The sequence below is a fragment of the Oryctolagus cuniculus genome, chromosome 2, assembly GCF_051225735.1.
Source record: "Oryctolagus cuniculus isolate XC-2025 breed Fujian yellow rabbit chromosome 2, ASM5122573v1, whole genome shotgun sequence".
In the NCBI taxonomy this organism is placed as follows: domain Eukaryota; kingdom Metazoa; phylum Chordata; class Mammalia; order Lagomorpha; family Leporidae; genus Oryctolagus; species Oryctolagus cuniculus.
The window spans coordinates 153,737,663-153,762,080 of record NC_142868.1 but is presented as its reverse complement, the minus strand read 5'-3'; the positions used below and the strand labels follow the sequence as shown (position 1 = coordinate 153,762,080).

Sequence of the window (24,418 nt, the reverse complement as noted above, 5' to 3'; positions counted from 1 at the left end):
TCACTGGTCCAGCGGAATGATCCAACATTGGCTCCGCATCACAGTAGAGTTGCTATCTTGGGGCTGGCGCTGTGGCACAGCAGGTTAATGCCCTGGCCTGAAGTGCCAGAATCCTATATGGGCACCATATAGTGGGTTCTCCCATTTTACTTCTATCTGCCAGCATTCTTATTTCTCTCATTTTACTTCTAAACTTCGTTTCTCTTATCCCCGCGGCTTCCCGGCGCCCGCCCCGAAGCTGCTTCTCGGCACCTCACCCGCGGCGGCTTCCCGGCTCTGCGCGCTCCGTGGTCTCCGTGCTTCCACAGGACCACACAAAGGATCTATGCAGTCCTTAGTGTAAGTGGATTCCCCAGCAATGTCCCTTACCAGGAAACCAGGGAGCCCTGAGCATATAGAGCCTCCCACAGTGACTGCCCAATGTCCTACCCACACCCTGAGCCTTCCCACACAGCCTCAGTGTTTTCACAGTCCTGCAGCCTCAGTGGTTTCACAGTCCTGGCACACAAGCCTTCCACAGTCACGAGTGCCCAGCTCCCAGTCAGTTCTCCCCACCAGACTAAGGAATCTCTGCTCAGCTGGTTGCTAGCTGCGGGCACAAGCTGGTGCAGCTGTTCTGTATGTCCAAAATGGCACCCGCTTTCTATTGGCTTGTTACAGGACACTAGTGCAGGATGATGGGGAGGGGAGAGAAATGTGCCCCCCCCCTTTCTTTTCTCATCTAGTTTGGCAGGTACATTATCCAAGCAAGATTCTCTCCAGGCTTTTCCTGCAGCTTTATTGCCAGTGGCTTGGGCTGCTGTAGTCTGGCTTCACCTCACTTTCCAAAGTTGGTGCTGTTGTACCTGAGCAAGTCCAAACAGAGGAACACCACACACTGATAAAATTTGATGGTCCTTTATTGCCGGCGACAGAGAGTGGGCTCATGCCCCAAAGAACTCTTGACCCCAAAGCCCAAAGCAACAGGGTTTATAAAGGCAAAAACCACAAAATCAGGAGGGGAATACATGGTTGCTAGGATCAGGGGGGAGTACATTGTTACTGGGGTCAAGCTAACCTAAAACCTATATGAAACTAATATCAATTATAATCTTAACAATGCCAGTTATAATTTTGACATTAATCCAGGTACTGGCCTATATCATATGTGGGACATAGACAAATTAAAACTTTATCATTAACCTGGGTGCAGCCTATCCTCTTCCAAGCCTGAGCGACTATGCTGGAGGGTTTCTATGCTTTGCCAAGTGTGATGTAGTAGATTACTATTGTCCAAGTGTTTTAGATCATGGTTTTAGACAGAGTCTCATGGTGGGGGGAGGGGTTCCTTCCCAGGATGGGGTCTCTGGTGCTCCAGAATGGAGTCCCTACTGTCAAGGTGTTACTTCAGTGCGAAGGCTCTCAGCTGCTGGGGTCCTGAGTTGTGTGTGTCCACACCCTCCACGTAGGTTTGCTGTGTCCCTCTAATTTTCGTGGAGTTTCCTTTGCCATTTTCTCCTTAACTCTTCCCAGATACTGCATTCTCTCCACTTTTTTAAAACTATCTTTTCCTAGGCTAGAGCAGTAAGCTCCCTCCCTACTCTGCAATCTTAATCCATACTCCTTCAAATGGAAGATTTTTTTTTAAATCTTGCTGACACCACTGTTCCCCAAATCTCATTCCATTCTTCAGAGAAACCTGAGTAAGAAAAGCAAAAATGGCAGTGTGCTATTTTGGATATTTTCAAATATACACAGAAGCAGAGGGAATGGGATAGTGAGTGCCCCACCAACACACACACACACACAGTGATACACACACAGAGCTTCTACAATCACTATATATGCCCAGTCTTTATTTCTTGATTCTCCTATATTTTCTTGGGAGAAAGAATTAGTGCTAAAGCATTGTTAAAGAAAATCCTAGGTACCATGTTATTTTATGTAGAAATACTTCATTATGCCTCAAAATACAAAAGATATTTTAAAATCTAACATCATATTATATCTAGTTCATGGTCAAATTTTTCTGATTGCATCAAAATTATTCTAACAAAGGATCCCAAAGATTTGATTATTTTGTCTCATAAATGTCATTTCCTCCAAAGCTCAGTTTTCCCCCATGCCATTGATAGAAAAATGAGGTCAGTCATCCCATAGGATGTCCCATATTCTGCATTTAACTGATTGCTTTGTCTTGGTGTGCAGAGTCAACTTCGTTTAACAGTGCCTACTTTTAGTTCTTTTTATGATTACCTTGAGATCTCCAAATGTGTCATTTATAACACAAATAACACAAATGTTATAACACAAATGTGTTATTTCTTCATTTAAAAATCAGGATGAATGCAACTTCAGCTTGCTTGCCTCGCCTTCCTCCTCCTAACATGAGCTGTTCACTGATCTCTGCCCCTCCACCAGTCGTCTCTTTGATTTCAGGCAATATCCTTGAGCATCAAATTTCTATCTATCCCATCAACCAAGAGCATCTCTTGGTAAGGACGTTTTGTTCCTGGATAATCCCCTTCACCCGTTCTTCTTCCCTCTCTTTAAAAATCTTACTTTTTTTATAATTGACAAGTAATTGTTGTACATGTTTATGGTATACAACATGATATTTTGAAATATTTGAAACTGTGGAATGGCTAAAATCAAGCTAGTTCACATAGGTATTATTTCACATACTTATCTTTTTATGATAAGAATACTTAGAATCTATTCTCTTATCAGTTTTTAAGCGTGCAATGTATTGTTATTTACTGTAGTCACTAATTTGTACAACTGGTTTCTTGAACTTACTCTAAGTGAAATTTTGTCCTTTTTTTAATAATTTGAAAAAGTAACACACAGGCAGAGAGAGAGGGAGGGAGGGAGAGAGAGAGAGAAAGAGAGATCCTCCATCCACTGAGTCACTCCTGGCATGGATCCAACAGCGAAGCCGGGGACAGACTGAAGCCGGGAGCCATACTCCATACAAGTTTCCCACATGGGTAGCAGAAACTCAAGTACTTGAGCCTTCACCTGCTGCTTTCCCATGTGCTTTAGCAGAAAGTTAGATCTGAACTGTAGTAGCCAGGACTTGTACTAGCGCTCTGATACAGGATGCAGGCCAGAATGCCTGCCCCTAATTTTGTTGTCTTTTGGCCAATATCTCCCCAGTCTCCAAGCTTACACCTAGTCTCTAGTAACTGCCATTATCATCCTACCCTTCCTCAAATATGTATAATTTTTCTGTCAGATTTATTTATTATTTATTTGAAAGGTAGGGTTACAGAGAAGCAGTGGCGGGTTAGGGTGGGCTTTCATCCAATGGTTTACTCCCCAAAAGGCTGCAAAGGCTGGAGCTGGGCAGATCCAAAGCTAGGAGTCAGGAACTTCTTCCAGATATCCCATACAGGTGCAGGGGTCCAATGACTTGGGCCATCTTATATTGCTTTCCCAGGCCATAATAGAGAACTTGATTGGAAGTGGAGCAGCTGGCACTCGAACTGGCCCCCATATGGCCCCCACTGCAGACAGTGGCTTAACCCGCTATATCACAGTGCTAGTCCCCAAATATGCATAATTTTTTAAAAAGGTTTATTTATTTATGTATGTCAGAATTATACACAGATAGAAGGAGAGACACAGAGAGAGAGACTGAGAGAGAGAGAGAGGGAGAGAGGTCCTCCATCCACTGCTTCACTCCCCAATTGGCCAGAATGGCCAGAGCTGAGCTGATCCAAGGCCAGGAGCCAGTAGTTTCTTCTGAGTCTCCCATGCAGGTACAGGGGCCCAAGGACTTGGGCCGTCTTCTACTGCTTTCCCAGGCCATAGCAGAGAGCTGGATCAGAAGTGGAGCAGCCAGGACTCAAACTGGCCCCCATATGGGATGCCAGCACTGCAGGCAGTGGCTTTACCTGCTACACCACAGCACCGGCCCCAAAATATGCATCATTTTAAGGCTTTTGAGTTCTGTAGTCAAATTGCTTTACAAAATATTTTTATCCAAATATCAGCAATGTGTGAGAGTCGCTGTTTTAATGTATCATCAATAATACTGGGTATTATGATAATCTTTAATTTTAAGGAAATTGCTATTTCACTTATATTAGGACACATACAAATGAGATATCACTGTGTTAGGACTCTACACAACAATTAGATGACATTGGTTACAATGAGAAAAACTTATTAGAAACCAGCTTGAGCAAAAATGATGTTTAATGCTTTATGCATCTGACCACTGGCCTCAAGACTGATTTGATTGGAGAACTCAAATGATGTCAGAAAATATGCTGTCCCTCATTCCTCCTCTGCAGACAGGATTTTTCCAAAAAAGGAGATATGGTTATAGGCAGCTCTAGGCTTGTGTCATCTCAGCCAAGGAGGTCTAGAGGAAAGAGAAACATTTTCTTTCTTTGATTTAGTGTTATATTAATAGAGCTTATTTGAATGCTATGATAGAAACCAAAATTTATTTATGCAAAAAATGGCAAAGGTAACTGAAAAATCTAAAAGAGAGTCCTTCTTTCAAGATCAGCTAGATCCAGGGGCTCAAACAACAACGTCATCAGGAGCTGCTTTTGATCTTTTGTCCTGCTCTCCTCTTGCTTGCTTCATTCTCAGGCAAATTTTCTCTACCTTTGGGCAACTTTGTTCTTGGAAGCTCTGGGATTAAGTGATTCTGCAATCTGGTGATTCTCAAAAGGAGCATGTCATTTATGATGGTTCTAGTGAAGGTTCTGAGGAAGACTGTAGTTGGCTTGGCTTCCAGACTGTCTTCATCCCACTCTGACAAATTCAGAGTGAGTCATATGCCACTCTTGTACAAGGCTTCGGGAAGGTACTAACCCCAACAAAATCACAAGGACTGGTAGGAGAGGAAGAAGCTTTGTAAAAGACAAAACAGGAGTGTGGCTGCTGTACCAGCAGAAAGAATAGATACCTATTTCATGTATCTCCAGCCCTTGCACAACCACATTGTTGGAATATGGGAGAAAGAAGTTTCTATCATAAGAAGATAGCAAGGAAGAATGCATGGAAAGAAAGAAAGAAAGAAAGAAAGAAAGAAAGAAAGAAAGAAAGAAAGAAAGAAAGAAAGAAAGAAAGAAAGAAAGAAAGAAAGAAAGAAAGAAAGAAAGAAAGAAAGAAAGAAAGAAAGAAAGGAGGGAGGGAGGGAGGGAGGGAGGGAGGGAGGGAGGGAGGGAGGGAGGGAGGGAGGGAGGGAGGGAGGGAAGTCTTCAATGTCATTTTAAATTTGCATTCACTATTTGTATTTATTCTATGGGTATATTTTGCTGTTAGAGCTGTATTTTCATTCTACTGATTCATGAGTTGCTAACATACTGATCTTAACCCTTTTGAATTATACATGCTAGGAATATTTTTCCCATTGGCATTTGTTTCTTAACTTTCCTTTGTACATTTTTACATAAGAATATAATTTTAGAGGCTAGCATTGTTGTGCAGCAGGTTAAGACACCACTGGGGACTCCCGTATCCCATATTAGAGTGATGATTTGAATCCTGCTATTCTGCTTCTGATCAAGCTACCACTAATGCACCTGGGAAATCAATGGAGCATGGGCCAAATACTTGGATCCCTGCCATCCATTTAGAAGACCAGGATGTAATTCGTAGACCCTGGCTTTGGCCTGTTGCAGGCCTGGCTGTTGCAACCACTTGGGGAGTCAACCACAAATGGAAGATTCTCTCTCTCTCTCTCTCTGTCTCCATGTGTGGTGTGTGTGTGTGTGTGTCTCCCTCTCTGTCATTCTGCCTTTCAAATAAAAAGTAAATAAATCTTTACTTTTAATAATAAAAATTGATTTTAAATTGCACACAGATCCATGTATTGGTTACATGCATTTTTTTTTATCCTAGTTCTAACACTAAATAGTTTTGTGTGATAGTTAATCTGATTTAAATTCTGTGGTCTAGTTTCTTCATCTGTAAAATGACCATAATTTTTCATATGGCTATTGGATAAGATTAATTTATTTCAAAATATAAACCTCAAGATAGTAGACAGGAAATATTAGAGAGTAATGCTTTGAACCAATTCAGCCAGAAGATATTTGTGTTCCATAGGAAGTACCATGAGTGACTCATGGTCACTGCAGCTTGAAGTTATTCCCATGCCAAACTAAGCAGAATAAAACCTTGTGCTAGCCAGCTAGGGCAGGTCATAAGCAGAGGAATGCCTGTAGTGTTACAGGGAACATAGATGCCAGTCAGAGCTTGCACATCAGAGAGAACACTATAAGGCTAAGCTAAACAGACTTAAGCCAGCCCAGGCTGAACAAGAAAGCAAGAAACCAGTATTTTCCTGATTGTAACTATGAGTACAGCTCCTATTGGTGATAGAAGATTGGGTACTTACAGTGAACTTTGAGACGTTCAAAATATATAGATTAAGAACTTTCTGCATGTAGATTTAAGATTCTAGTATTTTAGGTTTTTATGTTGAATATCCCTAAAGGCCCATGTGTTAAAGACCTGGACCTCAGAGTGGTGCTGTTGGAAGGTTGTGGAATGAGGTGGGGGCTGCTGGGAGGTCCTCAAGTTGCTGGAGGCATGAGGTGTTTCTTGTATGATTTCTGGGTATTCTCTTCTGAATTTGAGTTCTCACAAAAGAGTTATTATAAAAGTCTGTATTTGGGCCCACCCACTCTATCTGCTCTGGTTTGAAATATGAGCTTTGGTTCCTACATACAGTCCGACCCTGATGTGCTGCTATCCAACACCTTTAAATGAGATCAGAGCAATAGGGCTGCCTGATCTTGGACTTGAACTTCACAAAGTGTACATGAAATAAGCCTTTTCACATTACTTTATGGTTTTAAGTTTTTCATTTTTTTTTAATTTGGGAGGCAGAGAGGGAAAGATGGAGAGAGAGAGAGAGCACTCACATCTGCTGGTATACTTCCGAATACTAACAATGGCCAGGAAGTAGGAATATAATCCAGGTCTACCACATGGATGGCTGGAACCTCATCACTGAGCCATCACCTTTGCCTCCCAGGGTCTGCATTGGTAGGACACTGGACTTGGGAGCCAGAACCAGGAATTGAACCCAGGAAGTCCACTGTGAGATTCAGGTGCCTTAACCATTGGAGTAAACATCTGCTCCCAACTGTTTTTACTTTAATATTTTTTTAATTTTTAAAAACATTTATTTATTTATTTGAAGGGCTGAGTGGCAGAGAGAGAGGGACAGAGATCTTTCATCTACTTGTTCACTCCTCTACACCAGGACTGGATCAGGCTAAATCTAGAAGCCAGGAATTCCAGTTCTCTCATGGGAGTGGTGGGGACTCAAATATGTAGGCCATCATCCACTGCCTTCTGGGCACATTATGAGGAAGCTGGATTAAAAGAGGAGATGGGACTTGATCCAGGGCACTGCAATATGGGACGTGGGTATCCCATGATACAGCTTAAGCTGTTGTGCCACAGAGTCTACCCCTATTTTTTTTTAATAACCCAGGGAGAAAGTAGTAGTCTTTCTTCCTTCCTTCCTTTCTTTCTTTCTTTCTTTCTTTCTTTCTTTCTTTCTTTCTTTCTTTCTTTCTTTCTCTCTCTCTCTCTCTCTCTCTCTCTTTCTTTCCCTCCCCTCCCCTCCTTTCCCCTCCCCTCCCCTCCTTTCCCCTCCCCTCCCCTCTCCTCTCCCCTCTTCTCCTCTCCCCTCCTCTCCTTTCTTCTCCTCTCCAAGTGAATTATTTATTTGAAGGAGAGAGACATAGAGAAAGAGAGATATCTTCCATCCAGTGGTTTACTCCCCAAATGCCAACGACACCTAGGGCTGGGCCAACCTGAAACTGGGAGCTGTAACTCATTCTAGGTCTTCTACATGGGTGGCTGGGACTTGAATACTTGAGCCATACTCTCCTGCTTCCCAGGGTGTGCTTCAGCAGGAAGCTGGATCAAACTAGAGTCAAGATATGAACCCAGGGACTCCCATATGGGATTCAGGCATTCCAAGTGGTGCTTTAACCACTGTGCCAAATGCAGTTCTCCCTTTGCACTTTACATGATGTAAGATTTGTCTTCTACATTGAGGTGTTGGGCAGTGGTACCTTGATGCATGGATGAGGATAAGCTGTCTTGGAGAACTGAAACAAGCTGGTATGAGAAAATAAACTATTTCTTTGGTTATAATGACCAAGGAACTCCTAAATTCTTTCATGACGAAGAACTGAAAATTGTTATCAGCACCTCTCATTGTGTGCTTTTGATAGTTTATCACATGTGTTTTTAAATTAATGTGTATTAAAATGTATAACCTCAGAAGGGTGAGCATATTCACATGCCACAATTCCTTTTGTCACCAGCGTAAAAACTTTTCTAGGTCTTGTCAGCTAGGTATTTTTGAAGTGATTAGATTCTTCCAAACTATTAGATGCAGCAATCTGGGACTGAATGATAAACCAGATAAAGTTACCTTACATTTCACTGTTTTCAGCTTATTTTAGTTTGTATATGCTATACTTTATCAAAATCACTTTGCAAAAGAGAGAATATTACGTAAAAATCATCACAATCCCTCAGATCAGTTATTCTCAACCCTGGCTAAACATTAGAACTACCCGGGGAACTTTTGTTTTAAAAAATGGTGATGTCTGGCCTGTTATAGTTTAAAAAATAATTTGGGGGGCCGGCGCTGTGGCATAGCGGGTAAAGCTGCTGCCTGCAGAGCCGGCATCCCATATGATTGCCAGTTCAAGTCCCGGCTGCTCCACTTTCTGATCCAGCTCGCTGCTATGGTCTGGGAAAGCAGTAGAAGATGGCCCAAGTCATTGGGCCCCTGCACCCACGTGGGAGATCCAGAGGAAGCTTTTGGCTCCTGGCTTTAGATCAGCGCAGCTCCACCTGTTGCAGCCATCTGGGGACTGAAGCAGTGGATGGGAGACCTCTCTCTCTCTCTCTCTCTTTCTCTCTTTCTTTGCCTCTGCCTCTCTGAAAATCTGCCTTTCAAATTAATAAATAAATCTTAAAAAAAAATTTGGATGTCTCCTAAAAGCCCATGTGATGAAGGCTTATTCCTCAATAAGTCTTATTATGTTAATAGTTAATTGATTGATATTAATGTTGAATGGATTAAGGGTGGAGACTTTATCTTATTATGGCATTTAGGTGGTGGGCCCAGTTGGAGGTCTTTAGATCACTGGAAGTAGACCTTCAGAAGATAGTTTGCAAGAGAGGTTTAGTTATACAGGCCTGAGTCTGACCCAGTAATTCTCTTTCTGCTTTCTGACTTAACCTATGTTTCTTCTTCTGCACATATTCTGTAATCTATTGCCCTCATCAGGCATCGGACCAAGGGTCCTGCCCAACCTTGGAATGTGAATCTCCAAAACTGTAAGTTGAAATAAACTTTCTGTCTTCTTAAGTAGTTTCTGTTGTATATTTTATTTTTATTTATTTTTTATTTATTTATTTGACAGGCAGAGTTAGACAGTGAGATACAGAGAGAAAGGTCTTCCTTTTTCCATTGGTTCACCCCCCAAATGGCTGCTACTGCCAGCGCTGCGTCAACCCGAAGCCAGGAGCCAGGCGCTTCTCCTGGTCTCCCATGCGGGTGCAGGGCCCAAGCACTTGGGCCATCCTCCACTGCACTCCTGGGCCACAGCAGAGAGCTGGCCTGGAAGAGGGGCAACCGGGACAGAATCCGGCGCCCCAACCGGAACTAGAACCTGGGGTGCCGGCACCACAGGTGGAGGATTAGCCTAGTGAGCCGCGGTGCCTGCCCTTCTTTCATATATTTTAATTCAAGTAACAAAAAAGCTAATACACTGGCCCAACCTCATATTAATTAAATTAAAGTCTTTAAGATGGGAGTATGCTCCTCAAGTGATTGTAGTGTGCAGCTAGATTAAAAGGCTGTTAGGGCCTTGCACAAAAGTGAGGTCTAATCAGATCCTAGAGGATATTTGCACGCACAATGTAACATGCTAAGCTATAGTATTGTTATTATTATCTAGTTGTTTCTGGAATAAAGTTTTGGAGAAATATTCAGATATTTTTGAATGCTGTTTGTTGAAACTATTCATAGTTTTTTGAACGATTCAGTTATTTTGCAGGTGTTGAAGTGATCTAAACTGGTAATGAGGGTAAACAGGAGGGCATTTTATAAATGGGGAAAATTCATATGGAAATTAGATACTTCAATGAATATTTTACATAGTTTTTCCTTCTTTTACCCCAGAGTTTGGTAATGTTAAATTTATAATAATGCTCCTTTGCTCCCCAATCCCTGCCTTTGTTGTACTTAATAAGCAAATTTCAGCAAATGTCTCCTTGTGTGTAACTGTGCAACCTAATGTCTAAGTTTTGACTTTCCCCAGAAGCAGACTTTGAAAAAGGTCTTCCATTCATGTAGTTTATTTGGGAAGTGTAGGTTACACTGGTAGAGAAATGGGAAAGAAATAAAGGGAAGGAAAAGTATAAAGGGAAGGGAATGTATTCAGAGGAAGATAGACTATAAGCTAGGTGCCATGAGTAATTTTCACAGGGACTCTCTGGGAAATAGTGCAAAACACATACCTCAGAATTCATTTATCTAACTGTTTACACATCATGTCTTAGGAATCACTTTGGAGCACTTTTGGTTTGTTAAGAGTCCTGAAAGTATGGTGTATCATAGTTCTGGGAAAAGTTTCTTAATCAAGGAACTAGAAATTCTGTCTGGTTCGAGTGGGCTAAGGCACATTGGAGGTTCAGGGGACAGAACACAATTGTTGGGAAAAAAATATCACAGCTGAATATGTTGGTATCAATATAAATTCATTATGTTTATCCTCAAATATACACTTAAAAGGTGGCTGTTGTGGCACAGTGGTCTAAGCTGGATCTTGGGACACCCATATCCCATATCATAGTGCTAGTTTGAGTCCTAGCTACTTCACTTCTGATCCAGCTTCCTACTAATTTCCCTGGAAAGGCAGCAGATGATGATGGTGCAACTGCTCAGATCCCTGCCACTCAACGTGGAGTTCTGGCCCAGCCCTGGCTGTGGTAAGCATTTGTGGAGTGAACAAACAGGTGGAAGATCTCTCTTTTTCTGTCTCTCCAGTTCTCTCTGTCACTCTGTATTTCAAGTAAATAAAAATGAACAATTATTTTTAAAAATGAAAATACAATTGGTAATCTCACAATGTTTTTCTTGTGAGCTCATACTCCTACTCTTTAAAACATCTGTGTCAGATAATTGCAATGTCTAGATTACTTGTGTGTCTGTTTTTCTCTCACTTTTCTGTCTTTTGGACCTTCTTCTTGGCAAGCTTGGTATTATTTTTAATTTCAGGAAAAAGTAATAAGGGATCTGGTTGATGCTATTATCCCCTACAAATATTTAACATTTTTATTGTCAGAAGCTAGAATAGGTTCAAGTCAGGGCTAACGCTGTGACATACTGGGTTAAGCTGCCACCTAGAGATATGGGCACCTGTTCAAGTCCAGGCTGCTCCACTTCCAATCCAGCTCCCTGCTAATGAGCTTGGGAAAGTAGCAGAAAATAACCCAAGTGCTTGAGCCCTTGAACTCATGTGGGAGCCCAAGAAGAAGTTCTTGGCTCCTGGTTTCAGTCTGGCCCAGCTCTGGTTATTGTGGCCATTTGGGGAACGAACCAGCAGATGAAAGATCTCTCTCTCACACTCTTTGTCTCTCCTTCTGTCTCTGTTACTCTGCCTTTCAAATAAAATACATATTTTTTTTAAAAGAAAGTAAAATAAAAATAGGGTCAGGTCACCCTGACGTTATCAGGAATTGAGCTCATTTTAGCCATTTCGGGCTTTAGGAGAACTGATCTATTTCCAATTTGCCTTTATTCCTAGAGTGTCCTCAGAGATGTCAACAGGAAGCAGGGGAATTGGTCAAAGTTCGTCTTCCTTGGCAGGCCATGAGCTATACATTTTCCCTAACTAGTACCATGGAACTGCCAAAAACTGCTCATTTTTTAATCTCTTAGAAGATTTCTGCTTGCTTTATTGCATTTTCACCATTGCACAGTTTAAGATTTGGTAAATGTCTGAATAATAAAAGCCATATCAAATGTAGAGATCACTTCTCAAGTCCTGGCTGCAGTTGTCTTCCAGAACTTCAGTTTTTGTTTCACTGGTTCCACAGGAGGGCTAAGAACTTTACTCTGCCATATTTGCTAGAAATTAGCAGTAGCTTTTGTGGGTTTTATTTTCTCCTTGAGGAGTTAGGCAAGTTCATCAGCTGAGACTAAAGGGCAGTAAAAGAGGTGACAGAGTCAAGATAACTAAGGAAGTCATGGACTAGTTTTTACAGAAAATGAGAGAAGCCTTTTCACTTTGAGGTCGTTTGTATCAGACCAACTACCAGCTGAGGACAACTATCAAAGCTGAAAGAGAAAACAAACAACAGAACTCCCGATGTTTGAAGGCATGGGAAAGGAAGTGAAGTAGCCAGAACTTTATATCCTGAGATCTGAGAAAGGAAGGGACATGTACTAAGGGAAATGTACTAAGAGGAGCTAAATTCCCCCCTTCAGGGTATTTTCTGATTTATAGCAAGGGACTTCGAGCCTGAGTTCCCTTCATTGGCTATCCACTTAGAACAGAAACCAGACTCAAGGCAGGCACTTGTGATAGTCATTATGACACTGTTGAAATGCCAGCATCCATGTTGGAGTTCATGGGTTCCATATCCAGAACTGGGGAGCCAGCATTGTGGTGCACTGGGTTAAGCCACTACCGGCTTCCTATATCAGAGTAGTAACTTTAAGTTTGGGCTACTCCACTTCTGATCTAGCTCCTTTCTAATGCATGTGGGAAAGCAGTAGATGATGGTCCAAGTGCTTGGGTCCCTGATACTTGGATGAGGGACCCAGATGGAGCTCTAAGCTCCTGGCTTTGGCTTGGCCAAACCCCAGCCATTGCAGCCATTCAGGGAATAAACCAGTAGATGGACGATCTCTTTATGTTTCTTCCCACCTCTCTGTTGCTCTAACTTTTAAATAAATAAATAAATCTTTGTTTAAAAAAGAAATCCAGAGTTAGCTCCTGAGTCCAGCCTCCTACAAATGCAGACACTGAGAGGAAGCAGTGATGGCTTCATGGATTGAGTTCTTGCCACCCACATGGAACATCTGGATTGAGTTCCCGGCTCCCAGCTTAAGCCTGGCCCACCTGCTGGCTGTTGCAGGTGTTTGGGGAGTGTACCAGCAGAGAAGAGCTCACTCTCCTTCTGCTGTCATCTGTCTGCATCTTAAACAAATTTAAAAAAGAAAAAAAAAAAGAAAGTAGACTCTTTACCATGGCCTGTGAAACCTGGAATAATACCATTTCTTCCTGCCTAGACAGATAGCTGTACTTCATGCTGCCTTCCCCTGTTTTTAGAATGTGTCAGTCACACTTGCTTTCTTTCCATTCCTCCTACTTGGTAACTAAGGCTTTCTCCATACTACTCCCTCTGCCTTGATTGAATTCTTTTTTTCTTCAGGGCTCATTTCTTTCTATTCTTTAGGGATCACTTCCTCAATGGCCTTCCTGGATAGTCACTCTATGCCCTAGCCCACTGACAGTCCCTGAATTAGACACCACCTTCTCTCCAGACCTTTACATAGCACAAATAGACTCTCAATAAATAATTGTTGAATGAGTGAATGAAAGACTGCTTGAAGGCAGTTTGGCATAGTGGAAAGAACCCTACATTTTACTATGAAAGACCAGATTCTAGATAGAGTTCAATTCCTGGGTGATTTAGAGCAATTTCCTAAAAACTTTGAGACTACTTCTTTGTCTCTAAAATAAAGATAGTACTGCTGTACTTAGTTCACAGGGTTTTTGTAAATATCAGATGAGTACTGGTATAGAAAAGTGTCTAACTGATTTTATAATACTGCTCCAGATATAAGTTAATATACTATTCATCAACTCAAAAGGAAACTATATATAGTCAGTCAGCAAAATATATTGTAAGTGCTGAATTATTGATGTACCACATTCATCATCATTATAAACGTTTTAAAGGTAAGATTTATTTTTAAAGTTTTATATATTTATTTAAAAGTCAGATATACAGAGAGGAAGAGACAGAGAGAGACCTTCCATCTGCTGGTTCACTTCTTAAATGGCTGCAATGGCCAAGGCTGTGTCAGGCCAAAGGCAGGAGTCAGATCTTCTGGATCTCTCACATGGCTACAGGGGTCCAAGCATCTGGCCATCCTCCACTGCTTTCCCAGATGCATTAGCAGGGAGCTAGATTGGAAATGGAGCAGTTGGTACTCAGACCAGCACCCAAATGCCACAGCAAAAACCCCTAAAGCTAAGATTTTATAAAAGAGAATGAAAAGAAAATAATTCTAGATGAAATCTTAAAATACTGCAAAAAAATTTACCTTGACGAAATAAAAAAACATCTTATTTATATAACAATATATTTCAGAAACATGAAGTCTTTTAAAAGGGTTAATTTTAAGGGATGTAGTAAAAAAGTACACTATGAAGCATATGCTGCATGTTATAAAATGAGTTCAACCAACCTTTATGAATGAATGTTCATGTAAGTTTTGTTTTTCCTATAACATCCATATCTAATAGTAATTCATGGTCAAGATGCTTTCATGTTTAAGTCTTCTGTTGAAGAGCCTGAAGGAACTTACTTCTTGTCATTTAAAGGTGTAGTAGTCACTGTATACAGTATGCACTATAGAATGCATTAATTAAAACTGAAATGAGAGATAATTTAAGTGACGTTCACTTTCCTAAAAGACAAAGTGATTCTGTAAACGTGACCTGCCTTGCCTTGGATAGTTGGTAGGTGGCAGTAACAGACCAGAAATTATGATCCATTTAAACAATCAGTGCACAGGAAGAATTCTTTTTAATGTTATTATTTCCATTAATTTTTCTCAAAATAAAACAATACAGCTGCAAATCAAGTAGGTACTAAACATGTGTGTAGGAAATAACTAATATAAAGAGTATAGGTCACCCAAGCCTGTATCCTATAATCTTTAAACAGCAACTTGTTTTTCAAAAGCTCTATGCTTAGTTTCATTACCATTCTTAAGTTAGTTTCTCCTCACCTTCTTCATTTCTTCTCTGTAAATTTGGAAAATGTTAGTGTTTTTTCATCACTAGGAGGATGGCATATTTGAATTTTCATTCTGCTTAATCTGTGATCTAATTCCATTGTGGAGATTTTGCCCCAGGAATTGCACTGGTCAAGGGTCAGTTTTAGAAAAGATATTCCCAGGTCTTCAAAGAGGGAGGTACCTTTCTCTGAAGGGAGGAGAGAACCTCCACTTTGACTATGACCTTGTCTAAACAAGATAAGAATCGGAGAACTCAGAGGGCTTCCATAGCCTTGGAAACTCATGACTGGAGCATAGGGAGATTACTGATGCCATAGACAGGAGTGTCAATTGGTAAAGTCAACAACAGGAGTCACTGTGCACTTACTCCTCATGTAGGATCACTGTCCTTAATGTGCTGTGCATTGAGATTTAATGCTATAACGAGTACCCAAACAATATATTTCACTTTGTGTTTCTATGTGGGTGCAAACTGTTGAAATCTTTACTTAATGTATACTAAACTGATCCTCTGTAAAAAAAAAAAAAAAAAAGAAATTATCAACTCCCAACTTGACTCTCACTGGGATTAAACATGACAATGGGTCTGATCTGATTTCATCATCATTTAAAAAAAATCATCTATTATTTTTTACTTTATGTTTCTGTGTGGGAGCAAACTGCTGAAATCCTTACTTAATGTATACTAAGCTGATCTTCTGTATAATAAGATAATTTCAAATGAATCTTGATGTGAATGGAAGGGGAGAGGGAGTGGGAAAGGGGAGGGTTGTGGGTGGGAGGGACGGTATGGGGGGGAGGCCATTGTGATCCATGAATCGTACTTTGGAGATTTGTATTCATTAAATAAAAGTTAAAAAAAAAATAAAAATAATAAAATAAAAAAAAAAGAAAAGATATTCCACTTTAGACAATTTAAATAGAAACAGATCTAATATTGGATATTAAGTGGGTTAGGGAGTTATTGAGGGGACTATTAGTATCTTTGATTATTGACTTGTGCTTCCTACACCATTAAGATCTGTTTGAATGCTTTGAAGTTCAAGTGTTTGGTCTTATCTTTGCCTGAGTCTGATTTAGGAGTTGACAAACACTAGAGTTACGTACCTGTGTACTGAAATAATGCTTCTGCTTATGTACTGCAGTGAGAAGTTATTCTAAAATATTATGATAAAATTTTAAAATATACTTTTTTTTTTGACAGGTGGAGTGGACAGTGAGAGAGAGACAGAGAGAAAGGTCTTCCTTTGCCGTTAGCTCACCCCCCAATGGCCGCTGCAGCCGGCGCACCACGCTGATCCGAAGCCAGGAGCCAGGTGCTTCTCCTGATCTCCCATGCGGATGCAGGGACCAAAGACTTGGGCCATCCTCCACTGCACTCCCGGGCCACAGCAGAGAGCTGGACTGGAAGAGGGGCAACCGGGACAGAATCCGGTGCCCCGACCGGGACTAGAACCTGGTGTGCCGGCACCGCAGGTGGAGGATTAGCCTAGTGAGCTGCAACACCGGCCAAAAATATACTTTTTAAAGGTAAACTTTTAAGTTTAGAAAAGTTTTAGGAGCCGGCGCTGTGGTACAGCAGGTTGAAGCCCTGGCCTGAAGCACCGGCATCGTATATGGGCACCGGTTCTAGTCCCGGCTGCTCCTCTTCCGATCTGGCTCTCTGCTGTAGCCTGGGATAGCAGTGGAAGATGGCCCAAGTCCTTGGGCCCCTGCACCCACATGGGAGACCAGGAAGAAGCTCCTGGCTCCTGGCTTCGAATGGGCACAGCTCTGGCCATTGCAGCCATCTGGGGAGTGAACCAACAGATGGAAGACCTCTCTCTCTCTATCTCTACTTCTCTATGTAACTCTGTCTTTCAAATAAATAAAATAAATTTAAAAAATAGTTTTAGATTTTTAAAATTGTTGTGAAGATAGTACACAGTTCCAATGTACTCCATACCCAGTTTTCTGTATTATCTTAAAATTAATAATAAATGACATCTTTGAACCATTGTTAGTAATAAATAGGTACATTGTCACAATTAAGGAATAAATATTGATACTTGATTATTAATTAAAATCCATATTTTTTTCAAATTTCCTTTTTTTGTTTTTTTTTTTGTTTGTTTGTTTGTTTTTTGTTTGTTTGGTTTTTTTTTTGGTATCACATCCAGGACACCACATTACACTTAGTCCTCATGTCTCCTTAGTCTCCTCTTAGGGTTTCCCAGGCTTACTTTATTGTTGATGACCTTGATAGTTTTGAGTATGTTAAGCATTTTGTGGAATGAAATGAATTCTTTTTATTTTGAAGCTTGGGCTTGACATGAAAATCTCAAACATACACAAAATAAGAGAATAGTATGACCAACACCCATGTATCCATGACCTAGTTTCCAAAACCATTACCAATTTGCCAAGTTTATTCCTAAACTGACCTAACCCGCATCCCCAAGGAGTTTAAAGCAAATCCTGAATATCATATCATAGCACCCTTACATATTTCAGTATACACTTCTAGCAGAGAGGCTTTTTATTATTTATTTATTAAAGATTTATCCTATTTGTTTTGAAAGAGAGAATTAGAATGAGAGAGGGCTTCCATTTACTGGTTCACTCCCCAAATGGCTGCAATGGCTGGGGCTGAGGCAGTCTGAAGCCAGGAGCCAGGAGCTTCCTCCTGGTCTCTCACGCAGGTGCAGGGGCCCAAGGACTTGGGCCATCCTCTGCTGCTTTCCCAGGCACATTAGCAGGGAGCTGGATCAGAAGTGGAGCGGTAGGGACTCAAATCAGTGCCCACATGGCATGCCAGCACTGCAACCAGGGCGGCCTAACCTGCTGCACCACAATGCAAGCCCCCATAGGCCTTTTAAAAAATGCAAATCCACAAGGCCATTATCACAGATAAGCAAAATTTATGACTTGGTAATATTTAATAATCAACCTATGCTCAAATTCCTCCAGCAGTCTCAAAAATGTCTTGTTTAGCTTACATATTCAAATCAGGATCCAAACATGTTTTATATTTTGAATTGTGTTGATTTGGAAAATGGGAATTTTGTTTATATTAGCTGAGACTGAAAACAAACCATAGTTACTACCTACATTTCAAGATGAGATGCTAGACCCCTGAGTTGTGCATGAGGGATATTTAAAAAAGAATTTAAGATTCTTTTTTTTTTTTTTTGACAGGCAGAGTGGACAGTGAGAGAGAGAGAGAGAGAGAGAGAGAGGTCTTCCTTTTGCCGTTGATTCACCCTCCAATGGCCGCTGCGGCCAGCGCGCTGCTGCCGGCGCACCACGCTGATCCAAAGGCAGGAGCCAGGTGTTTCTCCTGGTCTCCCATGGGGTGCAGGCCCAAGCACTTGGGCCATCCTCCACTGCACTCCGGGCCACAGCAGAGAGCTGGCCTGGAAGAGGGGCAACCGGGACAGAATCCGGCGCCCCGGCCGGGACTAGAACCCAGTGTGCCGGCGCCGCAAGGTGGAGGATTAGCCTAGTGAGCCGCGGTGCCGGCCAAATTTAAGATTCTTAGCCTGACAACCACTGCTGCTCTGCTGCAGAGGAGTTCTTGGGGAAAAGACTGAGGAGCTGTGGCTTTTCCCTCCTATCGAGAGAGAGAGAGAGAGAGAGAGAGAGAGATGGGGAGAGATGGGGAGAGCACTAGAATGGACTGGTAGTTGCCCCATGGCTGAGGAAAGTACAGAGGAAAGGCTGTGGCTGCAGAGCCTCCAGTAGTGACTTCCAAGCTTAGTTGAGAGAGGCAGTTGGATCAGAGCACTCTGTGACCTCTATCAGTGCTAGGGCAGAGATAGGCGTCCCTACAAGTGGATGAGTGATGGGAGGGCGGGATCTGTCCCGTGGTCGGTTTAAAATGGATTCCCATCCACTTGGCCTTCTTGCTGCAGCTACTCTGTCCTAGCAGAAGGAGATGGGAGCCTTAGCATTTAGAACAGAGGCTAGGATGGGGTTGTATACAGTACAGGCATTGCCTGTCAAGGGAGCAGCCGTTAGGAATCCTGTTGGAATAAAGCTCTGATTCCCCCCAGAAAGGATCTGGTAAGAGTGAAATAGCTTTGGATATTTGCCAAACCCGGAAAGCCCACACGGTACCTGTTCTTTCTGATGCTCAGCTACGTGGGGGAAACTAAGGCAAGCAGAGGGGTGGACTCCACCACGCCCTTCTTACCACCTTAGCTTGAGCAGTACCAAGCCGGGACAGGGAAGATGCTCTAACATTGCATGACCTTCTGAATTTTTAATGTGAAATTGGACCATGCAAAAGAAAACTTTATTCAAACCAGGGAAAGAATCTCATTCTAGGAAGACATATGCCTTCCTGATAAAAATGCTTAAGCGGTTTTCTGGTAAGTTGTAATAAGACAAAATCCTCTTCTGGGATACTAGCTACTTGCTCAGCTAACAGGCTAGTATCTAATGATTTTGAATTAAGTTTAGTAATAATTATCTAACCACTTATTTACCTATAAAGTATTTCTTTCATGAAGGAGTCACTAAATTGGCTTACTTGTGCCTCTTTCCTTGTGGAAGTTAACAATTTGTATACTGTTGAATCCTGCTCTTTCAGTATATGATTACAAAAATATTTAGATGGATAAAGTAACTTTGCCCATGAAATAAACTGTACCTTAATATAAAATTTCTGAGAAATCACACCACAAATCACTCTGAAGAGACCTTTTGTGATGGATTAGAGATTTACAGGTGGTACTTTCACAGTTCAAATGTCATTTGGACATTGAGATATGGTATTATCAGTCTTTATTTCACAGGTTCCGGTGCCAGGCTATCTTATTTTTTTTTATATTTTATTTATTTGAAAAATACAGAGAGAGGGAGAGAGAGGAAAAAAAGGTCTTCCATTTGCTGGTTCACTCCTCAAATGGATGCAATGGCCAGAGCTGGGTTGATCCTATGCCGGGAGCCAGGGGCCTTTTCTGGGTCCCCCACATGGCTGCAGGAGCCCAAGCACTTGGGCTATCCTTACTGCCTTCCCAGACCATAGCAGACAGCTGAATTGGAAGAGGAGCAGCCAGGACACAAACTGGAACCCATGTGGGAATGCCGGCAATACAGGTGGAAGCTTAGCCTACTCCACCATGGCACCAGCCCCTGGGTTATCTTTTATACCCATATTGTATGGGCACACTTTTCTTTTGCTGTGTACTGTCTTTTCCTACATGAAAAACAAAATTTTTTTTTTTTTTTTTTTTTTTTTTTTTTTTTTTTGAGTGGGAAAATGGCTTTATTTGTGTGGGGAGCGGGCGGGCGCGGGCCTCAGAACTTCTGGAACTGCTTCTTGGTGCCGGCGGCCTTGGTGACCTTGAGCACGTTGAAGCGCACGGTCTTGCTGAGCGGCCGGCACTCGCCCACCGTGACGATGTCGCCGATCTGGACGTCCCGGAAGCAGGGCGACAGGTGCACCGACATGTTCTTGTGGCGCTTCTCGAAGCGGTTGTACTTGCGGATGTAGTGCAGGTAGTCGCGGCGGATGACGATGGTTCTCTGCATCTTCATCTTGGTCACCACGCCAGACAGGATTCTGCCCCGGATGGAGACGTTTCCGGTGAACGGGCATTTCTTATCGATGTAGGTGCCCTCGATAGCCTCCTTGGGCGTCTTGAAGCCCAGCCCGATATTCTTGTAGTAGCGCGGGAGCTTCTCCTTGCCCGTCTCCCCCAGCAGGACCCTCTTCTTGTTCTGGAAGATGGTCGGCTGCTTCTGGTAGGCGCGCTCGGTCTGGATGTCCGCCATCTTGCCGGCCGCCTGAAAAAAAAGAGAGCGAAAAACAAAATTTTTAAAAGGGTTTAAGGCAGGTAATGATTTGATTAGCTTTCACTTTCAACCAGTGATAACTCAGAATCTGATTATTTCAAAGCTGTTGTTCAGGTTACAAAACCCAAATTTTTCATGTAATTTAATCATTTGCAACATGTGAAGAGTCTGCATACATTTGCATAAAAAGCCAAATAGATCATACAGCACTGGTAATATTACACTTGCATTTAAATTGGTAAGGCTCTTTGAAAAACAATTTGGCAATATGTATCAAAAACAATACATGCTATTATCTTTAGATATATTTTATTTTAAAGATTTATTTTATTTATTTGAGAGAGTTAGAGACAGAGAGAGATGTCTTCCATCCTCTGGTTCACTCCCCAGATGGCCAGAGCCAGGAGCTTCTTCCGGGTCTCCCATGTGGGCACAGGGGCCAAGGACTTGGGCCATCTTCCACTGCTATTCCAGGCCATAGCAAAGAGCTGAGTTGGAAGAGGAGCAGCCAGGACTAACACTGGCGGCCACATGGGATGCCGGCGCTTCAGGCCAGGGCTTTAACCCGCTGCACCATAGTGCCGGCCCCAGATGTATTTGATTTTAAAAATAGTCTAAACTCTATTCCTAATTTAAACATAGGAATAAGAATCTCCGCATGAATATTTGCTTCACACTATTTTTTATGGCAGTGAAAAATGAGAGCCAGCCTGAATATGTTAACAACAGGTACTTAGTAGGTAAATTTACAGTTACAGCCAGTTAAAATATTCATTGGAAAGCACTCAGTATGGCAAAGAATAAACACTGAATTCATGTTGTAACTATTTAAAATGTGTACATGAAGAGAAAACATAACTGTTATAATAATGTTAGGATTATGAATTATTTTCCCTTTCTGTTTTCAATAATTTCTCTAGATGTTTTTGTTACTTAAAACTAGCTTACATATTAGAAGATTTGCTTAAAATTTCTGATATCTTAGAATCACATATCATTGGCAATTCATGCTGAAATGGTACTCAAAAATTTCCATTTGTTAATGTTCTGCTGTTGGCAGACACAGTAAATTTTTTAGCTAAGCAAATGTCAATTGTTGCTATAGCACATCTAAAATTAAAATAAAGCTACATAATAATTGGTATAGAGATACTCTAGGGTAAATGTGGAGAAAAGTCAAAGGCTGATTAAGAAAGGAAAATGTCAGCCTTCCTAGTTGGTGACTTGGAAAACACATATGAACTATAGAGGAAGACAAACCAAATAACAACTAGGATGAAAGCTGCTGAGCACTTGTAAAGGTGACTGGACAGGAGAGGGGACAATTTTGGAGTAGGAGGAGGTATTCCAGATAAAGCAAACCCAAGAGCAAAGTTTTTTTTTTTTTTTCTTTTAAACCCCTCTGTTCAGAGAGAATAATTATCCAGAATATCTTGACTGTAGGTAACCTGCAGGGTTGTCAGGTAAATGGTAACTAGGAGGTTAGTGGAGGCTGAAGAACTGTTTTATTCTGAATGCAGTAGTGAGATTCTGAAGATATTTGAGGATAAAAAAATCTATTTCAATTACACAATTTTTAAAAAAATTATTTTTATTTTATTTGAATGGGAGAGAGATATAGATATGGAGAGAGATGGATATTGACTTCCATTTGTTGGTTCACTCTCCAAATATCCACAACAAGCAGGGCTGGGTCAGGCTGAAATAGGTCTTGGAGCTTTACCCTGGGCTCCCACATGCATGGCAGGAACCCAGGTAGTTGAGCCATCATCTGCTGCTTCTCAGGATGCACATTAGCAGGAAGTTAAAATCAGAAGCAGAGTTGAGATTCCTAGGAACTCTGATATGGCATAGGGGAGTCCCAAGCAGCATCTTAACTGTGGGGCCAAATGCCACCTCCCACTCCCATTCTATAATTTGCATAGAATGAACTGGAAGGGAGACTGAGAGGAAGAGGGATGTTGTGAGGTCTTTGTAATAAACTGAGACCTCATTCATTATATAAAATTATAAATTAGCATCTATAGAATATATTTTACTTAAAAATTTAACCACATTCTAACCAAGTTTTATATGGTTTCTTAGTAGAATTAGCATATACTATGGAATCAAATTGCAGTGGATTATTTTAACTGTATGGCCAGATGCAAAGAAATACGTAAAGATATTCAAGCTGACAAATAAATTGAGAAATGCAAATCCTTACATGTAGAAGATCTTGAAATTCTAGAAGGTGGCAGATTATCTACCAGTGTCCAGATCCTTTGGAGTGGCGGGTTGTTTTAAATTAAGATTTTTTTTTAAAGATTTATTCATTTGAAAGACAGAGTTGCAGAGAGAGAGAGAGAGAGAGAAAGAGACAGAGTCAGTCTTCCATCCACTTGTTCGCTCCCTAGATGGCCACAACAGCCAGAGCTGTGCTGATCTGAAGCCAGAAGCTTCTTCCAGGTCTCCCAAGGACTTGGGCCATCTTCTACTGCTTTCCCAGGCCATAACAGAGAGCTGGATCAAAAGAGGAACAGCTGGGACTCAAACCGGCGTCCATATGGGATGCCAGCATTGCAGGCTGTGACTTTACTGGCGACGGTGGCCCCAAATTAAGATTTTATAATATATTGCCAGGAAATAAAATTCTCTTAACTATACACTGCCTCAACTTTATAGGAATTGAGATGTTGCTGAACAATAATCAAGACCATAAAAAAACCTGTATGATGGGACATGTGAAATAATTACCTTTTTTCCCTTGTTTCTAGAAACTAGCATAAGAAAGTTCAAAATTTTTAAACTTTCTTGTTCCAGAAAAATCACAATTCATTTAGAATATGGATTCATATCTTTCTGACTTAACAGAAGAGCTGAAATGGATACAAATTTCATCTTATGAGTTGGCTCAAAATCAACAGATAGATTTGGCGGTGGCCTAAACATTTTATAATTAATTCACTCTCCAAATACCCTCAGCCGCCAAGCTAGCAGGTCCTTCATTTCAAAAGCAAATCTTTTTTTTTTTTTTAAACAAAATCCATCTATTTACTGCCTACAAGAAACACATATTACTAAAGATGCATGCAAACTGAAAGGATGGAAAAAGATATTCCATGCTAACAGAAACCAAAAAAGAACTGGTGTAGCCAGTTCAGACAAAATAGATTTTAACACCAAAACTATTAAAAGAGAAAAAGACAATATATAATGATTAAAGGATCAATTCAACAGGAAGATGTCACTATTCTAAATGTATATGCATCTAATTACAGGGCACTTGGGTATCTAAAAGAAATGTTAATGGTGATGGATACATGACCTTTCCATAAACTTTATATGAAAAGTAAAGAGTAACTCACTCTGTTGCTGGTTGAGAACATTCTGGTCTCTGAAGGGAGGAGAGTTCTTCCACTTTGACTATGGCCTTGTCTAAGTAAGGTCAGAGTTTGTGAACTCAAGAGGCTTCCATAGCCTTGACAGCTCATGACAAGAGCCTTGGGTGATCAATTATGTCTTAAACATTGTATTGTGACCTAGCATAAGGTTTTTCTACATACAGTAATCGATGTGCATTTCAACAGCAAGTATGTTTTCTTGTTCAACTATACTGTGAGGTTCTCTCAA

General features: G+C 41.2%; 2 protein-coding genes across 4 annotated transcripts in view; one reads left to right on the top strand and one right to left on the bottom strand.

The window, feature by feature from the left end:
• Positions 1 to 24,418, top strand: part of ACYP2 (acylphosphatase 2) — a 340,256-nt gene that overhangs the window by 146,120 nt on the left and 169,718 nt on the right. For all 3 annotated transcript variants that reach the window (XM_089327660.1, XM_089327659.1, XM_089327661.1), the window contains exon 4: positions 16,230 to 16,341. In XM_089327660.1, the coding sequence (XP_089183786.1) occupies positions 16,230 to 16,341 (112 nt within the window). The remainder of the gene's footprint in view (positions 1 to 16,229; positions 16,342 to 24,418) is intronic.
• Positions 20,187 to 23,420, bottom strand: LOC149128102 (small ribosomal subunit protein uS17). Its single transcript, XM_089327663.1, has one exon. It carries the CDS (start codon positions 20,783 to 20,785, stop codon positions 20,309 to 20,311), a length of 477 nt encoding a protein of 158 aa, XP_089183789.1. The 5' UTR covers positions 20,786 to 23,420; the 3' UTR covers positions 20,187 to 20,308.

Bases quoted from the DNA above. Each gene is read 5' to 3' on its own strand.
- LOC149128102 (XM_089327663.1), bottom strand. From the start codon at position 20,785: ATGGCGGACATCCAGACCGAGCGCGCCTACCAGAAGCAGCCGACCATC.